Here is a 22,094-nt window from a genome sequence, read left to right on the forward strand (position 1 = left end):
ATTAGCTTGACACACCGACATAGCTCAATAAAATATATTGGAGCCATGTGTAGTGGTGCATTCCTATACTCCCAGTGGCTCAGAAGGCTGAAGCAGGAAGATCTCATGTTCAAAGCCAGCCTCAGCAGCAATGCCCTAAGAACTCATCCAGAACCTACCTCTCAATAAAATATTTTAAAAAGGTTGGAGATGTGACTCAGTGGTTAAACACCTCTGAATTCAAACCCCGGTACCAAAAAATAACAACAAATCCATGTTGGAGCCACAGAGTTAAAACACCAGGCCAGGAATTCAAATCCTGGATTTGCTATTAACTGACTTTTTTTTTAAAGAGAGAGAGCCAGAGAGACAGAGAGAGAGAGAGAATTTTTTAATTTTTTTTTTTTTTTTTTTTTTTAGTTTTCGGTGGATACAACATCTTTATTTTATTTGTATGTGGTGCTGAGAATTAAACCCAGCGCCCCGCGCATGCCAGGCGAGCAGGCTACCACTTGAGCCACATCCCCAGCCCTTAACTGACTCTTTAACCTTGAGTATTTCAATGCCTCCATTTGCTCATTTTTTAAAATAAGAGTGACAACATTCCTCTTTCTCCTGCCTATTCCACAAGTTGGTTGAGATGATTACCTAAATATAGGAATACTTTAATATGGGAATATTTGAAAGCTCCAAGTGCATTACAAATTCAAATTATGCTTTTATCTGGACTATAAAATTCCAAGATTCTAGTCTATAGAATTGTCTTCTTGGCTTAGTGTACCTACTATTATGAGCCAAGTTCTTATGAAAATACTTAGAAGTTACTGCATGATAACAAATTTGGCAACCTAGCCAGTCTCTGCAACTTTATAGATTGCCAGCAGTATGTACCCTTTCCAATTTCTCCTAATTCCCAAACCCTCTCAGAAATATTTTGTGGATGTGTGATTTCTACTATCAGCCCCAAAACTTCCAAAAACCAACTGAAGCATTCATAGTAACAGTGTTACTACAGAAATTGTCCTTTTTCCTGTGAGGCTCACCTGACTTAATTCCTGGGGATGGAAAATGATGATAGCCATTGTATGTCCTTGATTATTGGTACGAACTATGAGCTCACGCCAGTATCCACCTTCATGAAACAGAAGACAGGGTTCCATTGGAGACTGTCGAAGGAATACTTCATAGTACTAAGAAGAAAACAGTATCATTACATGGGTAAAACTGTCAAGTTCCACAGCTGATTATTCTGAGAAGTGATTTTTTGAAGCTATATTGTGCTCCCCAAGAATTCACATGTTAAAACCTTCACCCCTCAATACCTCAGAATGTGACTATATTTAAATACGGGCCTTTAAGGATGTGATTAATTCAAGATGAGGCCTCTAAGAAAGCCTTAATCCAATCTAACTGGTATCCCAATAAAAGGAAATTTGGACACAAAAAAATGGCCACTTTCCTCAGAAGAAACCAAAACTATTAAGGACTATGACCTCAGACTTGTAGCCTCTAGATAGTGAGGAAATAATTTGTTACTGAAGTCATCAACTTTGTGGTATTTCACTATGGCAGCCCTAGCAGAATAAAACAGTAGTATAAAAAAACATGAACCCTGCCCTTTGACCTTATAGAAGACACAATCCATTATATCTGAAACTGTGAGCTACACAAGGGCTTGCCTCAGTCTGGCACATAATATATGCCCAATAAATATCTTTGAAAGAATGTATGACTGAATAAACAGGAAAGGTATTCAGACATAGCATCTCAGTCCATTCTATATATAACATGGAATATAATAAGTTCCCATTTCCGTGAATTCCTCCTAACAGCAATTCCTGATGTCTAAGCTATGATTCATTCTTACTTACAACTTCCTGATATAAGTCTATCATTTCAACATCATATAACCAGGTACCAAATACACTATAGATGAATCAGATCCTCCATTTCCTCCTAGTAAATATAAGTCAAATGTAATTCTGATTTAGTTGCTGTGATCTCAATAATCCTTAAAACCAAACTTTTCAAACAAAAGCCATTTCCTACAATACACACCATCTGATTAAGTCCTTTTATTTTCATAATGCATGAAAGCTTACTATATTTTCAAATGAACTCCATATTATAAAGGGAACGGGGAAGTTATACCAAAAAATAGTGCAGGCTGGGGCTGTGGCTCAGCAATAGAGCACTCGCCTAGCACATGCGAGGCCCTGAGTTTGATCCTCAGCATCACATAAAAATAATAAAATAAAGGTATTGTGTCCAACTACAACTAAAAAATAAATGTTAAAAAAAAGGAATACCTGAGAGGTTCAAATCATTTAAAGATGCACTTAATGACCTTTCCTATAATTTCATATAAATGTAATAGATACTAATCTACACTGGACATATTCTTCAAATTTTGAGGTTGATGATTTAAAGAAGGCCTGGTCCAACAGTTGTTCACTGGCTGCATCGGAAACAATGCTTTTTGGAAGCAAAATCTAAATGTCACATAAGTCCTGAAAGGATGGTTAATTGAAAACCTGAGCTTGACCTGGAAGATAACAGGTAAGAAAACCAGCTTCTTTACTATATGACTAAAACTTTTGTTTCTTCATTGTAAAATAGAGACACACTCCTATTCTATGGGAATGCCCAAGTATTAAGACCAAATGGGGACCTGGGGTTGTGGCTAAGTGGTAGAGTGCTTGCCTAGCACAGGTGAGGCACTGGGTTCGATCCTCAGGGCCACATAAAAATAAATAACTAAAGGCATTGTGTCCACTTACAACTAAACAAAATATATAATTTTAAAAAAAAGACCAAATGGGCTTTCTGGTTAAAAGGTTAAAATAACAGAACATGCCTCCTGCAAACACTACTAAAATGAAGTAAAGGAATAAGAAAAGGCCTAAATTTATTTTAGCTTATTGTTCCAACAATGCTTCCTTCTCTTTCTCCTGCAATCCTCACATTCCTGCCTTATTAATACAATATATAAGCATGCTTTTATCCTCCCACTTTAAGGAAAAAAGAAAACTTCTAGACTCCATATTCCCCACTAGTTATTGCTCCATTTCTGTTCCGCTTCATAGCAAAACTCAACAAGCACAATATTCACTGCCTCTCATTCTTCTCCTTGCCTGATTGAATCAGGGTCTCATTACTCCACCAGAACAGCTCACATTAAAGTAACCAAGGACATCTTAAGTCATGAAGGGAAAAAAATAAAAAGAATTGGCCATTGGACTAACTTCTTCTATGTGGTGCTGAAAATTTGAACCCAGCGCTTCACATGTACTAGGCAAGTACTCTACTACTGAGCCACAACCCCAGGCCCAATGGCCAATTCTTAATCCTTTAAATATTTATCAACAGCACTGAGTACAGCTGGATGAGTCATTCTTCTGTCCACTTTACTTGGCAATCAGGACACCACACTCTCCAGTTTCTTATTTCCTCATTGGCTGCTCCTTCTTAGACTATTTTATTAGCCTTTCCTCTTCTCCTTGTCTTAAAATGGGAATGCCTAGGGCTCAGTCCCTGATCCTCTCCTTTTTTCTATTTATTTTCACTCCCTTGATCTCTTCCCAGTTTTCTATTTTTAAGTAATATCTACATAATAAAAAACTTCTAGATTTCTCTCCCTGGAATCCTAGATTAATACAGTCGTGTACCACATAATGACATTTCTACCAACAATGGTGGTCTTATAAGATTATAATACAGCCAAAAAATTCTTGTCACCTAGTGATACATAGAAGTCACCACTGCACTGTCATAACAATGCATTACTCACATTCGTGGAGATGCTGGTATAAACAAACCTACTACACCACCAGTCATATAAAAGTATGTCACTTACAATTATGTATAGTACATAATTTACTGTAAAACAAACTACACTAGCAGCAGCCTCACATATTTCATGTTCATGATGTCTCTTGATTGCGTTATTTTCTCTCATGTTTGATTTACTCTTATTTTGTTCATCATGGCCCCAAGAACAATAGACTATACCATATAGCTATGCCATATAGCCAAGGTGTGTAGTAAGCTATACCATGAAGGTTTTTGTAAGTACAATCTATGATGTTCAAACAACAAAATAACCTATCAATGCATTGCTCAACACATACTCCTGCTATTAAGTGATGCAGGACTATATATCCAACCATCGACTTAACAGCCACTCAGATGTCTAATAGGCATCTTAAATGCAACATGTCCAAAACTGAACTACCTCTGCTTCTACTGCTGGCCTATATCCTCTCACCTAGAATACTGCTACAGCCTCCTAACTGATCTTCCTGCTTGAATATTCCCGCTCGAATAATCCATTTTGAACATCACAACCTGAGTGACAGTTGTTAAAAATCTGATCATACATAACATTCACCCTCACCAAAAAACTTCAGAGGCTGGGGTTGGGGCTCAGTGGAAGCACACTTGCCCAACATGTATGAGGCTCTGGGTTCGATTCTTAGCACTGCATATAAATAAATAAAGTAAAGGTGTAAACAACAACTAAAAAAATTCTTAAAAAAAAAAAGAAAAAACTCCAATGGGGCCAGGCACAGTAGAATACTCCTGTAATCCCAGAGGCTCAGGAAGCTGAGACAGGAGGATGGCGAGTTTAAAGCCAGCCTCAGCAACTTAGTGAGGCCCTAAGCAACTCAGTGAGACCCTGTCTCTAAATAAAATACAAGAAAGGGCTGGGGATATGGCTCAGTGGCTGAGTGCCCTCAAGTTCAATCCCCTGCACCCCCTCCAAAAAAAAATCTCTAATGGGAAGCTGGGCACAGTGGTGCATGCCTGTAATCCCAGAGGCTCAGGAGACTAAAGCAGGAGTATCACAAGTTCAAAGTTAGACTTAACAGCTTAGCAAGGACCTAAACAACTTAGTGAGACCCTGTCTCTAAATAAAATACAAAAACAGTCCAAGAATGTGACTCAGTGGTTAAGCATCCCTGTGTTCAATCCCCGGTACAAAAAACAAATCTCCAAATGGGGCCCTGTGACAGTGGCACACAACTGTAATCCCAGCAGGTCGGGATTACACAGGAAGCCTCAGCAACTTAGTGAAGGACTAAGCAACTTATCGAGAACTTGTTTCAAAATAAGAAACAGCCAGGTGCGCTGGTGCATGCCTATAATCCAGTGGCTCAGGAGGCTGAGGCAGGAGGATCACAAGTTCACAGCCAGCCCTAAGCAACTCAGTGAGACCATATCTCTAAATAAAACATAAAAAAGGGCCTGGGGATGTAACTCAGTGGTTAAGTGCCCCTGGCTTCAATCCCCAGTACCAAAAAACAAACAAAAAACCCTCTAATTGGTCCTCATTTCATTCAGAGAAGCTAAAGTTCCTCCAATGACCCCTGAGACACTGCATGATCTGGCCTCTGCCAACTCTCACCTTATCTCCTACTATAAGTTTGTTCTTTCCAACATTCCTGAGCCTACTTTCAGGTTCTCCAGGAAGCCAAGCAAGTTACAGTCCCATCTTAGATCCTTTGCAACAACTGTTCTTTTTGCATAGAATGCTCTTCAATCAGACTTCTGCATGGCTAATATGCTCATTTTCTTTAAATTTTTATTCCTGGATTTCTCAACTTTAGCAATACTGACATTTGGGGAAGATAATTATTCTTTGCTATAGGAGGCTTCCTCATGCATTGTACAGGCACTTAATGGTATCCCTGATCTCTACCCACCAGATACTAATAGCAGGACTCAACCATTCTCCAGTGATATCAACCAAAAATGGCTTCAGATACTGCCAAATATCTCCTAGGAGGCAAAAATGCCCTCAGTTGAGAATCACTGTTTTATTTAAACACCATTTTCTTAGGGATAGGGATGTAGCTCAATGGTAGAATGCTTGCTTAGCATGCTGCTTAGCATGTGTTAGGCCCTGGGTTTGATCCCCATTATCACACACACAAAAATAGTACTTTTTCACTGTAGTCTAACTTAATCCTATTTAAAATTATATCCCACACTTCTCCCAAACCCCAGAACTTATTCTCTTCTTTACTCTGCTATTTTCCCCTGGCACTTACCGCCTCCTTCCAATACACTATAAAATTTACTTATTTTTTTATTGTTGTTTTGTTTTTTTGTGGTACCAGGGATTGAACCAAGAGGCACTTAACCACTGAGCCACATCCCCAGCCCTATTTTGTATTTTATTTAGAGACGGGGTCTCAGTGAGTTGCTTAGCACCTTGCTAAATTGCTGAGGCTGGCTTTGAACTTGCAATCCTCCTGCCTCAGCCTCCTGAGCCCATGGGATTACAGGCATACTCCACCATACCCAGCTGTTATGTTTATTTTTTAAAATCTCTTTCCTCAACTAGAATTTAAGTCCCACAAAGGAAGAAATATTTTTGTCATTACTTATCCTACATGTTTAGAATAGTGCCTAGCACTTGTAAGGACACAACAGTGCTTACTGAATGAATAAATGAAAGAAAGAACAAAGATAATGGGACAAAAGACAACAGAAATGTCAATAAAGTCTAAGAAAATGGAAAGCAGATCAGAGTGACAGTGACTTAGAAAGGTGAAGGAAGTTACATATGGAGTACAACCGGGAAGGACATGACAAGATGTAGGTTTATCAGCCCCAAATGACCCAAGAAAGGCTCACATTTGAAGATGCAATATAGCAGAGGAGGAAGAGATGGGGTAAGGTGCATGGCTAAATGAGAGATTAGTTAATAATCTGGATACAAAACTGGATAACATTCTCATCCTATCAAGAGCTTCCATTTTCCTCTATCAGAGAACTAGAGATTATTTCCACAGGAGAAAATGAACCTTCAACTGCTCTGAACCTGGTAATACCAGGCAGACATAGTGGGTGATACAGAGATAGAAGCAGGAATAATCAGTGTACGTCTGCATTATTAAGGGCAAGACCCTTTGTCCTCTTTCTACATGTAACTGCAATAGTCACATAGGAGATTTAGAGCTGATTCTCAGGAGACTGGTAGCCCCATAATTCAAATGTCAAGAGATAGAAACAAGGAGGACAAGGGCTGGGGGGGTGTGGCTCAGCACTTGTCTAGCATGCACAAGGCCCTCAATTCAATTCCCAGCACCAACAAAATAAAATTAAGTTAAAAATCTTATTTACTATCATATATACCTAATTAGAATAAATAAATTTTTAAAAAATCCTATTTAGCTGAGCACGGCGGTGCACACCTGTAATCCCAGTGGCTAAGCAAGCTGAGGTAGAAGGATCACCAGTTCAAAAGCCAGCCCCAGCAACTCAGCAAGGTCCTAAAAAATGTAATGAGACCCTGTCTCAAAATAAAAATTAAAAAGGGCTAGGAATATGGCTCAGTTGGTAGAATGCTTGCCTCATATGCACAAAGCCCTGGGTTCAATCCCCAGCATCACCAAAATAAATAAATAAATAAGGCTGGGGATGTGATTCAAGTTGTTGAGCATCCTTAGGTTCAATCTTCAATATATATATATACACATATATACACATATATATAAAGATATAAAGAGCCAGGGATGTGCCTCAATGATTAAGAGCCCCTGAATTCAATCCCCAATACAAAAAAAAATATTAAATCAAGATGAAATTTTATTTTAACCTTTTATTCCATTTATTTATATATGGTGCTAAGGATCAATCCCAGTGATTCACCCGTGTTAGGCAAGTGCTCTACCGCTGAGCCACAGCCTCAACCCCAAGATGAAAAATTCTTAAAAATCAATTCCTGCCAGGTGCAGTGATGCACACATGTAATCCAAGCAGCTCAGAAGGCTGAGGCAGGAGGATCATGAATTCAAAGCCAGCCTCAACAACCCAGCAAGACCCTGTCTCTAAATAAAATACAAAAAAGGGCTAAGGATGTGGCTCAGAACCAAAAATAAATATAAAGATAATTCCTAAAATCTGAAAGATGGGGGAAAAATGTGTATCCAGCATCAGGTTGGTGGCATAACAACAAAGATGAGAATTATTTTCAGGTGGAATAAAAGAATTTGTGATTGCCCAGTGACCCATGAGTATCCGATGAATTGTGATTGCTAAAAGTAGGATAGCTTGTGAATTTATCATCATTTAATAAATCCTGACTCTATGGAAAGACAAAAAAAAATAAGTGCCACAATTATTTGACAAAAGGAACTGAAAAGAAATCCTGAATTGTTTTTTTAATATTTATTTTTGAGTTTTAGGTGGACACAATATCTTTATTTTATTTTTATGTGGTCGAAGAATCGAACTCAGTGCTAGGCAAGCCTACCACTTGAGCCACATCCCCAGCCCCATCCTGAATTATTTTTAAAAAAACAGTAACTGTATTGTTACTGTTGTTCTGAAATTATATACATACTAGGATAGATCAAATGAGTAATTATGTTAATGCTGCCGGAGCTAAAATTATATGAAAATATAAAATCAAATATTTAAGATTTAAGTAATTCTAAATTTGATTTGGATATATCACTATGGACACATAATAAATTTTCTTTTTAAAAAAATACTACCTCATAGCCAGGTGCAATAGCACACACCTGTTATCACAGTAGTTGGGGAGGCTAAGACAGCAAAAGCACTAAGCAACTCAGTGAGACCCCGTCTCTAAATAAAATACAAAATAGGGCTAAGGATGTGGCTCAGTGGCCAGGAAGTCCTGAGTTCAATCCCCAGTACTGTGACAGGAAAAAAATATATACTACATCATTCTGTCCACTAGAAAGGTCTTGAAATATGACCAACCTGGCACCCATACCATGGCCTCTAAATACTGTTTACCACTCAAAGAAACAAGGACTCCTTAAAGAAATAGCTGATTCCAAGTCTCAGGCAGAAAATGGAATAACTTATCATATCAGAAGTTATCACAGACACCTAGGGCTCTGAGGCAACTTAAAGAAGTTTTAACTAGCCCAAAATGGAATTATTTGAACATAAAATCAACCCAGTATCTACAGTGGACAGAAACATCAAATGTTAAGAATTCACGAGTTTGGCTGGCTGTGGGAGCACATGACTATAATCCTAGCACCTCAGGAAGCTGAGGCAGGAAGATCACAAATTCAAGGGCAGTGTCAGCAACTTAGTGAGACTCTATCTCAAAATAAAAAATAAAAAGGTCTAGGGATGTAGCACAGTTGTTAAAGTGCCCCTGGGTTCAATGCCCAGTACCAAAAAAAAAAAAAATTAATCCATGAGTTCATAATGATACCAAAATAAACAAATTTAAGCTGACCTCACCTTTTCAGGAATGTGAAAGAATCGTGCATTTGCTCTGTTCTTCTTTTACAAGTATAGTGTAACCAAATAATGAATAAGTTATTTTTAGAATAAATGAAAAGGGCACAACAGACTTAAAATTATCCCCATATTACATACAACCATTCAAGATATAATGGATATAGGCAATGATCAATGACTCCTAAAACCATTGGGTAAAAAACTGATGGGGAACTTGTTAATGAGTGCAAGTGGCAGCAGCTGAATCCATCTCTGCATCACCAAGAGAGATCCATTAGACCTATTTGTATGAAAATATTATTGTCAAAAATCAAATCCGAGTCAGGTATGGTGATGCATACCTGTACACCCAGCAACTTGGGAGGTTAAGGCAAGAGAATCGCAAGTTGGAGGCCCATCTCAGCAACCTAGTGTGGCACAGTCTGACAATAAAAAATTAAAAAAGGCTGGGGATGTGGCTCAGTGGCTGAGTACCCCTGGGTTCAATCCCAGTATAGAAAAAGAAAAGAAATGCTATGTATATACAGGCAACTCTCCAAATCTGCAAGATCTGTGCATTCAGACAGCCAACCACCCAGATTGAAAATATTTGTAAAAAAAAATCATATCTGCACAGAAAATGTACCAAATGTTTTTTTGTCACTACTCACTAAACAATACAACTTGGCAGGGTTTGTGGCTCTGTGCCAGAGCACTTGCCTAGCATGTGCTGGGTTCTATCATCAGCATCACATAAAATAAAGATAATAAAGGTATTTTTTTCAAATACAACTAAAAATATTTTTTAAAAAATGCTATTTAAAATTGCTATTTACTCTTTACATGGCCTTTACATTGTATCAGGTATTTTAAATTTTTAATTTTAAAATGATTTAAATTATAGGGAATGATGGATCTATGCAATCTTTTTTTTGGGGGGGGGCATGTACCAGGGATTGAACTCCTGGGCACTTGACCACTGAGTCACATCCCAAGCCCCATTTTGTATTTTATTTACAGTCAGGGTCTCACTGAGTTGCTTAGTGCCTTGCTTTAGCTGAGGCTGGCTTTGAACTCTCAATCCTACTGCCTCAGCCTCCCAAGGCACTGGGATTACAGGCATGCACCACCACAGCTGGCATTCTGTCATCTTATATAAGGGACTTGCGCATTTATGGATGCTGATATCTGTAAGGGACCTGGAACCCAAAACCCACGTGGATACCAAGGGACAAGTGTACTTTGAATCCTAATTTGAACAAATCACTATAAAAGTCAAAACTGTTATGAGATCAATGGTCATCAAATCTAAACATTTATATTTGACAATATGGGAAAAATGCTAATATTTAGGTGTGGTAACAGTATAAGGTTATGTTTTAAAAAGAAGTCTTTTTAGTTCTCACACTAAAATATGAATATTCTATATGATATGTCTGAAATTTGCTTCAAACCAATTCAAAGGGGATAGATAGAAAGTAGGTGAGAGTATAGATAAAATGATAGGCTATATGTTGATGGTTACTAAAGCTGGGAATGGGTACATGAAGTTTCTTACACCATTCTCTACTTTTATGTATTTGTAATTTTTCATGACATAAAATTAAAAACTTATATAATAAAGGAAACTAAATCTTAGTACATCTACTTTCACTCAGCAGTAAATATCTACATGGTCACAGTAATATAAATTATTAAACAAAAAATGTGCTATAAATATATTCAAAGGCTGGGTACAATGGAATACACCCATAATTCCAGTTGTTTGGGAAGGTAAGGAAGGATGACCACAAGTTCACAACTTGCCAAGACTGGCTCCAAAAGAAAAAAAAAAAAACAAGGGTGGGGCAGACTTCTGTGGATTTGGATCAGAGTAGCAAGTCCCTGGGTTTAAACCCCAGAACTGAGGGACAAAAGATATTGAGGAGTATAGTTTGGGAGGGGAGACAAAAATAAGAGTAACAAATTTCTTTATGCCATAACCAGAAATCAATATACTATATGTAAATGTTATAGGTTAGAATTAATGTGTATATAATAGGGTAATGTAATCTTTTTTTTTTTTTTTTTTTTTTTTTTTTAAGAGAGAGTGACAGAGGAGAGAGAGAGAGAGAGAGAGAGAGTTTTTAATATTTATTTTTTAGTTCTCGGCGGACACAACATCTTTGTTGGTATGCGGTGCTGAGGATCGAACCCGGGTCGCATGCATGGCAGGCGAGCGCGCTACCGCTTGAGCCACATCCCCAGCCCATAATGTAATCTTTAGAAGTATGGAACACCAGCAGAAAGAACTAAAAAAAAGTTGCTGATTCTGGGAAAAAAGACTCAAGAATAAGGAGAGGTAGAAATAGAGGACTTCTATCTCCTTGCTAACCTTTTAATGCTGTTTTTTTTGTTTTGTTTTGTTTTGTTTTGTTTTGTTTTGTTTGTACTGGTGATTTAACTCAGGGGCACATTACCATTGAGCTATATCTCCAACCCTTTATTTTTGAGACAGGGTCTTGCTAAGTTGTTTAGGACCTCCCTAAATTGCTGAGGCTGGCCTTAAACTTGCAATCCTATCTCAGCCTCTTAAATCACTGGGATTATATATGTGTGCCATTGCACCCAGTTTTTGTTTTGTTTTGTTTTGTTTAGGGTACTAGGGATTTGATCCCCAGCTCTTTTTATTTTTTGAGACATGGCCTAAGCTGTTGAGGGTCTTGCTGAGTAGCTGAGGCTGGCCTTGAACTTGCAATCCTCCTGCTTTAGCAGCCTGAGTATATGGGATTACAGGCATGGGCCACAGTGTCCAATTTAATGCTATATACTTTTTTTTTTAAACTCCTCTCTTCAGACTGCACTTCTGTTCTGTCTCATGTTGTCAGGACCTGGAAGATGGGGATTTTGTTATTGTTGTTGTTGTTTTAATTTTTCTTTTTTTATAGTTGTAGATGGACACAATATCTTTATTTATTTTTATGTGGTGCTGAGGATCGAACCCAGGGCCTCACACATGCTAGGCAAGCACACTAGGAGCTCCCCAGGTCAGCACTCCTTAGTGAGTTAGCTTTTTCTACCTCCTACCTGGGCCGCCATCCCACTGTGACTACCTGCTACAGCTGGCCCAGAGAGCTTAAAATAGCAGTGCGAGCTGGTCATGTGCGGGGAGCCTAGTTATATTTCTTTGGTAAAAAAATAAATAATATTAGGGCTGGGGCTCAGCGGTAGCACACTTGCCTGACATGTGTGAGGCACTGGGTTCTATTCTCAGCACCACGTATAAAAAAATAAAATAAAGGTCTATCAACAACTAAAAAATATTAAAAAGAAAATATTATTAAAGATTCTTCTTTGACCTTGATGCTCTGGCTACCAGGTCCCATAAATTTCACATTTTCACTCAAAAGTAGATATTTAAGGCTGGGGATATAGCTCACTGATAGAGACCTTGCCTAATATGTACAAGCTCTGGGTTTGATCTCCAGTACCACATAAACAGAAATTTAAACCTAAAATAGAGATGGAGGAGTAGACAAAGATTATTCTTATCTTAAAGGAATGAAATGTCAGCATCAGTAATGGGTATAAATATTTAAAAATCTTAGAACATTAAAAAATATCTTATATGTACATATCCCAGTGCTATATATATAAGATACTTTACAATCAGCATATGGCCAGCATTTGATTCCTTAATGGATTGAATTTTAGGTCCAGAAGAAATTCTGTAGGGAGGAAGAATTCATCTAGATAGATGTAGAGGTTAGAAATTTGCCCAAAAGAAGCTGTAAGAGCTAGAATCAAGTAAATATTTGATGAGTATCCACCATCTGTATAAATATGTTATGTGCTAGAATACAAAGTTGGATACAATCGAGCTGCTACCTCCAAAGTGTATTGTAGGAAGCACTCACAAATGAGGAAATATAGTATACTGAGTGCTACAACAGGAGATCCACAGTGGAGATTCAGAGTACAAGAGAAGGAGACCCTTAATCAGTCTGAGGAGTCAGATATGGTTTTCTACAGGCTCCAATGCCTGAAATTAATCTTACAGAATAAATAGAACCAGCTAGATATGGTGGTATATGCCTATCATTCCAGCTATTAGGGAGAATGAAGCACAAGGATGGCAACTTGGAGGCCAGCCTGGGCAACTTAGCTAGCTAGCTCCTGTCTCAAACAATAAAAAGGACTAAGTATATATAGCTCAGTGGTAGAGTATTTATCTAACATATGCAAGGTCCTATGTTTGATCCCCAGTACCAAAAATAAATAAATAATAAGTGGGAGCCAGGCAAAGTAAAATGAAGGCATTCTCAACAGGACACTTAGGCAGGAATGTTACAGCATAGCAGAAGAACACCAGTTCAGAATAAATGGATGGAGGAAAGCATGAGAGGATGTGGCAAAACATGAGGCTAGAAACTTAATGATGATCTTTAAGTAAAACTAATTTATATTTTATTCCATAAGTTATTGGGCAACTACTGCAGAATTTTCAAGAAAAATAGCATGGCGTTTTGTGCCTTTCAAGAATAATTCTGGCTACTGTAGGGATTATACACTGAGAAGGGGCTAAAATCAGTGAGGCTAGTTTCTAGGTTCGTGCAGTAGGCCAGGTGAGAGAAATAAGATGGTAATCTGGTATAAAGTGAAATAATGGTGAAGTGAGTAAAATTAAAATATTTCTAGAAAATAAACTAACAAGGACATGGAAATTGATTAGATATAGCTCAAGAGGAAGATCTATCTAAGATAGAATCTTTGATGACATGTTTCTAGCACACGGTAGTACCACTAACTAAGGTGAGAAACACAACATTTGGTAAGGTAAATTCAGTTCATGGCAGTGGCCCCCAACAGTGGGCTCTGCATTCCCCAGGGGACATCTAGTAGTATTTGGAGACATGTTTTGATTGTCACCCAACTAGTGGGGAGAAACCAGGGATACTGCTAAACATCCTACAATAGACATAACAGCCCACCACATAACAAAAAATAACCCAATTTAAAATGCTAACAGTACAGAGGTTGAGAAACCCTGATCTAGTGCAAAATTTATTTCAGTTCTGCAAGACAGTCAAGCAAGTACGTTCGGTAGCCTTTTGGAAATGCACATTCCAAAGCTCAAGAGGGCGCTAGAAGGCAAATACAAGTTTTTAGGAGCTGTCAATTTATAAGTCGTCATTTCCATCATCAGTTAGGGTTGGGTATAATCTCCCATGAATATAACCAGAAAGAAAAGAACCAAAGATAGAGTCCTGGGAGATACCAACATTTATAGTGAAAAAGGGGACGAGAAAAATATCCCTTAAGGAAGACTAGGAAGTGATGAAATAAGAAAATCAGAAAATGGTATCACAGAATCAAAGAGAAAGCACTGTTTCAGGAGGAAAATAAGAATATGAAGTGGTGTTAAGGAAGAGAAAATTCTGAGTAAGCTAAAGACAAAGTTTCTATTGGATTTGGCAAAATGGAGGTCACCGATGACTTTGGCAAGATCAATTTCTATTGGGGGCAGAAGTAAGAAACACCAAACTTTCTTGAAGATGGGTGATATTTAATACTCTCATGAACTGAAATATGTTGAAGGAAAGGTTTATTTATTTATTTATTTTTTAAAGTGGGGGTTGCATATTAATAAAGGAGCAAGAATCCTGGGAGGTGGGAGACAAGTCCAAAGAGGGGAAGGATAAGTTTTGGCCAGGGGGAGTACTAACCACCTCTTTCACTGTGACAAGAGAGGAGGAGAGGTAAGATTTCAGTGAAATTTGTAGATAGGAGAAGCAACTAAGGAAGTTCTCATCTAATAGTTTTAGTTTTCCAGTTAAAAACCAAGCATGGTCATCTGCCAAAAGAAAGGGCAAAGATGATGTGGTAAGAAATTCAAGGAAAAAGTTTAGAATCACTGATAAGGAAGGGAGAAGCAGCTGATGAGGGCTATAGAGGAAAATTTCTGAAGCATGATCCTATATACTAACATCTAGGATCCTAGAGCTGGGTCCCAGCAGGTCAAGTCTGGAGGTCTGGAGATCAAGATGTGTTTTTTATCAGAAGGCAACACCTAACTCTCAGAAATAAAAATTATTAGAAGAATGGGTGCTGGTCAGAATTAATAGGGTATAAGACAGTCAATTAGGAATGTTGTTCAGCCCCTACTAATAAGGCTTTGACCTTTAAAGTTCCATGAGAACAAGCACTATGTCTATTAACATGCTGAGTCACCACTGTAGCCCCAGCATCTACCATAGTTCCTGACCCACAGTAGGCACTCAATAAATAATGGGTCCATGACACAGGATATAAAAATATCCCAGAGGTCAACCTCATAACATAGATACCTATCACCACTCCTATGTCTCTCATGATGTTTGTCAAAAAAAAATTCCCCCCCACACACAGTATCAGGAATTGAACTCTGGGCCTTGCATATGCCCTACCACTAAATCTCCAGTCTTTATTTTGAGACAGGGCCTCACAAAGTTGCTGAGGCTGGCCTTGAACCTGTGTTCCTCCTGCCTCAGCCTCCTGAGTAGCTTGGATTACAGGCCTGTACCAAATTAATTCTCTATTTTTTCTGCTAAAAATGCTAGCCTTCCAAGTATTTCAGACACCTGACACTTGCTCTAGTGACCTCATCAGTACCTCTTTCTTAATACTTTCCAGCTATTAAAGTCCTTGTATGCCTGAAATTTCCAATAATAAATGCAGTTCTGTCTCCTCTCTACCCTCACTAAAATGAAACACTGACAATGTTTTCTCCAATTTAAAAGGTCTGCTTTTAGTACAGAGCCCCTCCTCCCCTCCAGCACTAGTGCAGCTATAATATTAAAATGTCAGGGACACTGCTATTATAGACTACAATGCCCCAGGTCATCTTCAACCAGCCCTTGTTACTTTTTACCTGAGCCACTTGATTGTGTTTCTGAGGGATGTTTTTCAGATGGTTAGGCTGTACACAGACGATGTTCCCATCTATGGAAAAAAAAAAAGAATTTACAGTTTTCTTCCTAAAAGATGATTTAAAATAAAGTGTCTGGCAACACAAATTCCCTCCTTCAAAGAGGCACATGTAAATATCAAAAAGTAGAGTGATTAATTTAAGCATGTAGCCATTTTTCAGAGAAAACCTAATTGTTTCCTGGTTTAGCCATTAAGCAGCTAATTCATAATAGAGCTAGTCCTCAATATTTTCTCCTGTACCTCAAATGCACCATATGACAACATCTGTTTTCTGTTCAGATTTTAAGAGGGAAATAAAATGTAATGGGTTTTGTTTTTCTATTACTGAATAGAACACTGATGTCATATATACACATTTAATTCAACACATGGGGTGGGGAGGAGCCAAATGCTTGCCCTAATGAACTGTATTTTAAGGCATACAGGTATTAAACAGGGTAAAAGTGATGATGTTTCAAGTGGGTTTATTGAAAATGGGCAAATAAAGCTCAAGAATGGAATCTGGGAATGGATACTAGAATTAAGCATAATGCTACCATGATTTCCCTCACCAGTACTCACTTCTCCCTTCCAATTCTTTTAAGGCAGATTTACTACAGAAAGCTTTAGTTTTCAGAGCTTTAGGGGTATAAAACAGGAAAAGAGACTCTAATGAGGACTCTTGCTCCCAGTATGGAAAACAGCATAAACAATAACAAGAACAACAATGAGACAGCAGCAGCAATAATAGTAAGATTTGCTGAGTGTTTTCTAGGTATCGGGTAAATTGCTTTTAGAAGAAAGGACAAGGCTTATGATTTCTATCACTATGCTACAATGACTACCCATCAGAAAGTATCCCAAATCAACCATGTGATCATGTTCTGTATCAGACTTCCATTTCAACCTTCTTTAATTCACTATATTTCCTACTCCTACTGACACTGTTCTCCATGTCCTTCCTTAAACCTTCAACTGACCTCTCCAAGTTCCCACGTAGTACCCCACAGTCTTTGGATTCCCATCTGGGCCTTGGTTCACAGAGAAGGTGGACTTATTTCGGTAACCATTGATGATAGGCTGGAGTGGGCAGAAGGACATGGGGACAAGAGGTCAAACAAATTCAAGGAGTAAAATAAAGGGAATGCAGAAATGTTCTCTCAATGAAAACAAATGATGCTTGCTTGGAAGGTATGGCATACGTGGAAGACTGTGGCCAAGATGATTCAGACACTCAATTATAGGAGTTCCAATCTTGCCTTAAAGCAGAAGGCAACAAACTTGTTCTGTCAAGGGCCAGAGTAAATATTTGAGACTTTGCAGGCTGTATGGCTCATGTCACAACTTCTGAACTCTGACTTGGTAGCATAAAAGCAGCCACAGGAAATACATCAAAAGGTAAGTTTGGCTGTGTTCCTATAAATCTATTTACAAAATCAGGCACTGAACAGATTTGGCCTGAGGGCCATAATTTGCCAACTCCTGCCATTCACGAAATTATGCCTCTCTGAGGTCTCATTGAGGAGTTTTCTAAAGCCTGGAATCTCTCTAAGGAGATAATAGTGTAGTGGATGATAAGGGAGGGGGGGCTCTATATCAGAAAGATCTTAGTGAGAATCTCAGATCTGGCATTGTCTACATATAGTATCCTTGGAAAATTCATTTCTCTTCAGCCTTAATGTTTTCTTCTATAAAACGAGAGTACCTACCCCTCAGCATTATTGTAAACGGTAAAACGAGACAATGATGCATAATGATCAACTAGAATAGGGCCTGGTCCCCAGAAAGTGCTCAGTACATATTAGCTGAAATCATTGGCCATTAACAAGACTGAGTAGGTAAGGAATAGTGGTGTGGAAGCTTACAGAGGGTATAACAGGATGGAGAAGACAACAGAGCCCCTCAGATTTGGGTGCAGTGATTGTACCATTGACTCTATTGAGCATTTGTAGGGAAGACTCTAGCCTTTGTAAAATTTTCTTCTGAGCTTCAAATTTCACCTGTAAAAGAATATAAGCAATGAAACAAAGCTTTTTGTAGTTTCCCCTCAAAAAATGAAAAACAAAGGCTGGGGTTGTGGCTCAGTGGAAGAGCACTTGCCTGACACGAATCAGGCACTGGGTTCAATTCTCAGCATCACATATAAACAAAAAAGTCCATCAGCAACCAAATCATATATAATGAAAAACAGGAAAAGAAGGGTACCCCACAGATTTGTGGGTTGTAGCCTCTGCAAATATAGAACCCAAAAATATGAACAGCAAGAGACCTAATAAGGTATTGGAAAAAGGTCAAGAGTGAGCTCTGGGAAAAAAAAAAAAGAGTGAGCTCTGTGTAAACTCACCCTTCTATTTGACCTTTCAGATTGAACACTCAAGGTATATGTCACTGCTGTCCAGTAGAACTTTCTATAATGAAAATGGTCTATTTGTACTATGTTCCACATATATAGTAGCCACTAGTCACATGCAGCAATTGAGAATTTGAAATGTGGCTGGTAGTTGGATGCAGTGGCACACGCCTATAATCCCAGCAGTTTGGGAGGCTGAGCCAGGAGGATCATGAGTTCAAAGCCAACCTCAGCAACTTAACAAGGCTCCAAGCAACTCAGTGAGACACTATCTCTAAATAAAATATAAAAAAGGGCTGGGAGGGAAAGAGGTTGTGGCTCAGTGGTAGAGCACTCACCTAGCATGAGTGAGGCCCTGGGTTCGATCCTCGGCACCACATAAAGACAAATAAGTGTAGTTATCCATCTACAACCAAAAAATATAAATTAAAAAAAAAGGCTGGGAGCTGGGCGCAGTGGTGCATGCCTGTAATCCCAGTGGCTTGGGAGACTAAATTAGGAGGATCAAGTTCAAAGCCAGCCTCAGCAATGGCAAGGCACTTAGCAACTCAGCGAGATCCTGTCTCTAATAAAATACAAAAATAGGGATGGGGGATGTGGCTCAGTGGTTGAGTATCCCCAAGTTCAATCCCCAGTACCAAAAAAAAAAAAAAAAAAAGGGCTGGGGATGTGGCTCAGTGGTTGAGCACCCATGGGTTTAATCCCTGACATAAAAGAAAAACAAAATGTGGCTGGTGGAGCTAAAGTGAATTTCTAGTCTTATTCTGATTAACTTAGAGAGTCAGTTCTGCTATAATGTGACACTGTTTCTATACCATGCTGTGCTATGTCAAAAAAAAAATTACAGGGCTCATAGTAGAAATAAGGTTAGGCATACAACCTTCCAAAACTTTATCAGAAAAACACTCCTAGAAAAGGAACCCAAAAAAAAAAGTGGCATCATTTAACGTACATCAAATGATTAAGAAACACAATACTCTGATAAGACTAGACTTTAGGAGCTGGGGTTGTGGCTCAGTGGTAGGGCACTTGCCTCACATGTGTTAGGCACTGGGTTCGATCCTCAGCACCACATAAAAATAAATAAATAAAATAAAGGTATTGTGTCCATCTACAACTTAAAAAAAATAAAATAATATTTAGACTATACTTTATCCAGGCTAGGGCTATAGCTCAGTGGCAGAGAGCTTGTCTAGCACATGTGAGGCACTGGGTTCAGTCCTCAGAACCACACACAAAAAAATAATAATAAACAAAATAAAGGCATGCTGTCTAAAAAAAAATTTTTTTTAAATACTTTACTGGGCTGGGGTTATAGCTCAGTTGGTAGAGTGCTTGCCTTGCATGCACAAGGCCCTGGGTTCAATCCCCAGCACCACAAAAGAAAAAAAAAAGAAATACACTTTACCCAAAGACCTGAGGTTTGCTTGTAAAAGTGGGCTACAGCTCAGAGTAGCCCAGTGAAGTGGTAAAAGTGAGTCAAATGGAACATTCTAACAGAGGCAAAAGGGTGTGGCTCATAACACACAGGCAACTAAGGTAGCCAATAGATGTATACATGCACATCTGAAATATTTTATGTGTTCTTACATATCCTGGTTCACCTGGGTGCAGATTTCTTTCACCAAGCATTTCTCACAGACACAATTATTCCTAAGCAAACATGAAATCTGCATTATGCTTAAACTGCTCCCTAATATGTCAATCTACTAAAACAAATTTCTGTTTTCAAAACAAGCATTATGGCAGAATTGACTGTATTTAAACAACCACATGTGGCTAATGGCTACCCTGTTGAAAAGTGCAGTTATATGAAACAGCAAAAGTACTGCTCCTCACATATACAGAGCTATAAGACAAAAACAAGCAAGTAATAAATCAGCATTTTCATCAGTGGTTTGAGGGTTTAGAACATATAACTGGCCTAAAGTTCAAATTGTGGAGTTATTAGCATAGTGTGTTTAAGGACCTTTTGAGACTGTCTAGTCAGGCTTCCCATTAATCTAATACCATTCCGTTGCTGAGGAGAAGGGGTTAAGATTTAAGCTGGGCACCTACCTTGAGTTGTTCTTCATAGCTCAGCCTCCAGAGTGGTGTCACAACATCAGCCAGCCTTGAATAAAACAATCCATGCACTTTGTTAATTTCGAAATATGCACTGAGCACCTACTATGCCTAAGTACTTCCTGCCACCCCTTTCTCTGGTGTTTTACTTATCATTAAGAATAATAAGCTCAGGGCTGGGATTATGGCTCAGTGGTACAGTGCTCGCCTAGCATGTATGAGGCACTGGGTTCCTCACCACCACATAAATGTAAAATAAAGATATTTAAAAAAATAATGATAAGTTCAAAAGGCAGACATACAGAAATTGGGAAACAGAGGCACAAAAACCCCTCTAAAGATATAGCTGAGTGGTAGATCACTTACCTAGAACACAAACTAGGTTCAATCCTCAGTACTGCATAAAATATAAATAAATTACAACATGCAACCCAGGGCTGGGGATATAGCTCAGTCAGTAGAGTACTTGCCTTGTATGCACAAGGCCCTGGGTTCAATCCCCAGCACCAAAAAAAAAAAAAAAAAAAAGCAACTCTCATGCCTCAAGGGAGATGGAGTCTGGGAGAAAAGCCCATTTTGGTGCTGCCTACTTAACAAAGAACAGATGGGCAAACCTAATATAAGAAAAATCCAGATTTATCAGGTGGTAATTAATCATATTACAAAAAGCTTCACTATTGGGTTCCTTTAAATAGCTTACCTCCCTGATGCTTTTAAAATATAATTTAATTTTAAAATACATTTATTGCATAAAATGAGGTATATTTATGTTTGCATGGCTGCAATGGGACTATTCATTTCTAATCCATCTAATACCATTCTGGGTCCCTGGTTTTCAGCATAACCACCATGGACCCTTTTTAGACACAAGTTCCAAGTTCAATATCTTCTTTTTGACAACTCTCAAAGACAAAAACATTTTCTGTGATCTCAAAACATTTCAGGCAATTTCCTTCAGATGTTCTCGTGAATCATTGCGATGCCACATTAGTTATATTAGGAATACAGAATTTCAGTAAAGACCCACAGATTGAGACTTGCTAGAAAAAGGATATTGAACTGTGTCTTACCTTTCCTGCCAGGAACCATCAAGTGGTCCAAGATAAGTTGGTTTCTCACAACTTTTTTGACCTCTTGGACACTTCTTGGATATCCCATGGCTGAAATTTCCTTTACATGCTGTGCCCCAAAAGGGCTGTGACCAATCTGATGGTTTTCTGGCATACCAGGGAAGCAGTCCTGGTTTGGAGAAGAGACCCACTCTGGAGAGGAAGCATCTCAGACTGTACATTAGGACTCCTCTTAATGCCTGCCAACCAAAGACACACACTGCAATTCATCTGCACAAAAGGCAGAAATATAGAAATTGGGAAACAGAGGCACAAAAACCCCTCTGGGGATGTAGCTGAGTAGTAGATCACTTACCTAGCATATACAAGGCCCTAGGTTTAATCCTCAGTACTGCAAAAAATATAAATAAATTACAACATGCAAATCCTCCTCCATTCTTATGGAACTCTCCAGCACCCAGCAGTCAGTGTTGGCACAAAGTAAACAT

The 22,094-nt window shown here is 38.6% G+C and overlaps 1 protein-coding gene across 11 annotated transcripts in view; it reads right to left on the reverse strand.

The window, feature by feature from the left end:
* Trmt2b (tRNA methyltransferase 2B) overlaps window positions 1–22,094 on the reverse strand; it is an 82,601-nt gene that overhangs the window by 55,904 nt on the left and 4,603 nt on the right. For 10 of the 11 annotated variants that reach the window (XR_013431765.1, XR_013431764.1, XM_078034483.1 and 7 more), the window contains 7 exons: window positions 21,962–21,997; window positions 21,607–21,845; window positions 20,531–20,585; window positions 17,988–18,122; window positions 17,103–17,202; window positions 16,085–16,155; window positions 1,023–1,169 (listed from right to left, as the gene is read on the reverse strand). Coding sequence is in view for 9 of the 11 variants with exons in the window: in XM_078034483.1 (XP_077890609.1) it covers window positions 1,023–1,169; window positions 16,085–16,155; window positions 17,103–17,202; window positions 17,988–18,122; window positions 20,531–20,585; window positions 21,607–21,827 (729 nt within the window). In the remaining 2 variants the exon portion in view is untranslated. The remainder of the gene's footprint in view (window positions 1–1,022; window positions 1,170–16,084; window positions 16,156–17,102; window positions 17,203–17,987; window positions 18,123–20,530; window positions 20,586–21,606; window positions 21,846–21,961; window positions 21,998–22,094) is intronic. The other variant, XM_078034481.1, reaches the window with a different exon arrangement.

Source organism: Ictidomys tridecemlineatus, chromosome X (assembly GCF_052094955.1).
Source record: "Ictidomys tridecemlineatus isolate mIctTri1 chromosome X, mIctTri1.hap1, whole genome shotgun sequence".
In the NCBI taxonomy this organism is placed as follows: Eukaryota; Metazoa; Chordata; class Mammalia; order Rodentia; family Sciuridae; genus Ictidomys; species Ictidomys tridecemlineatus.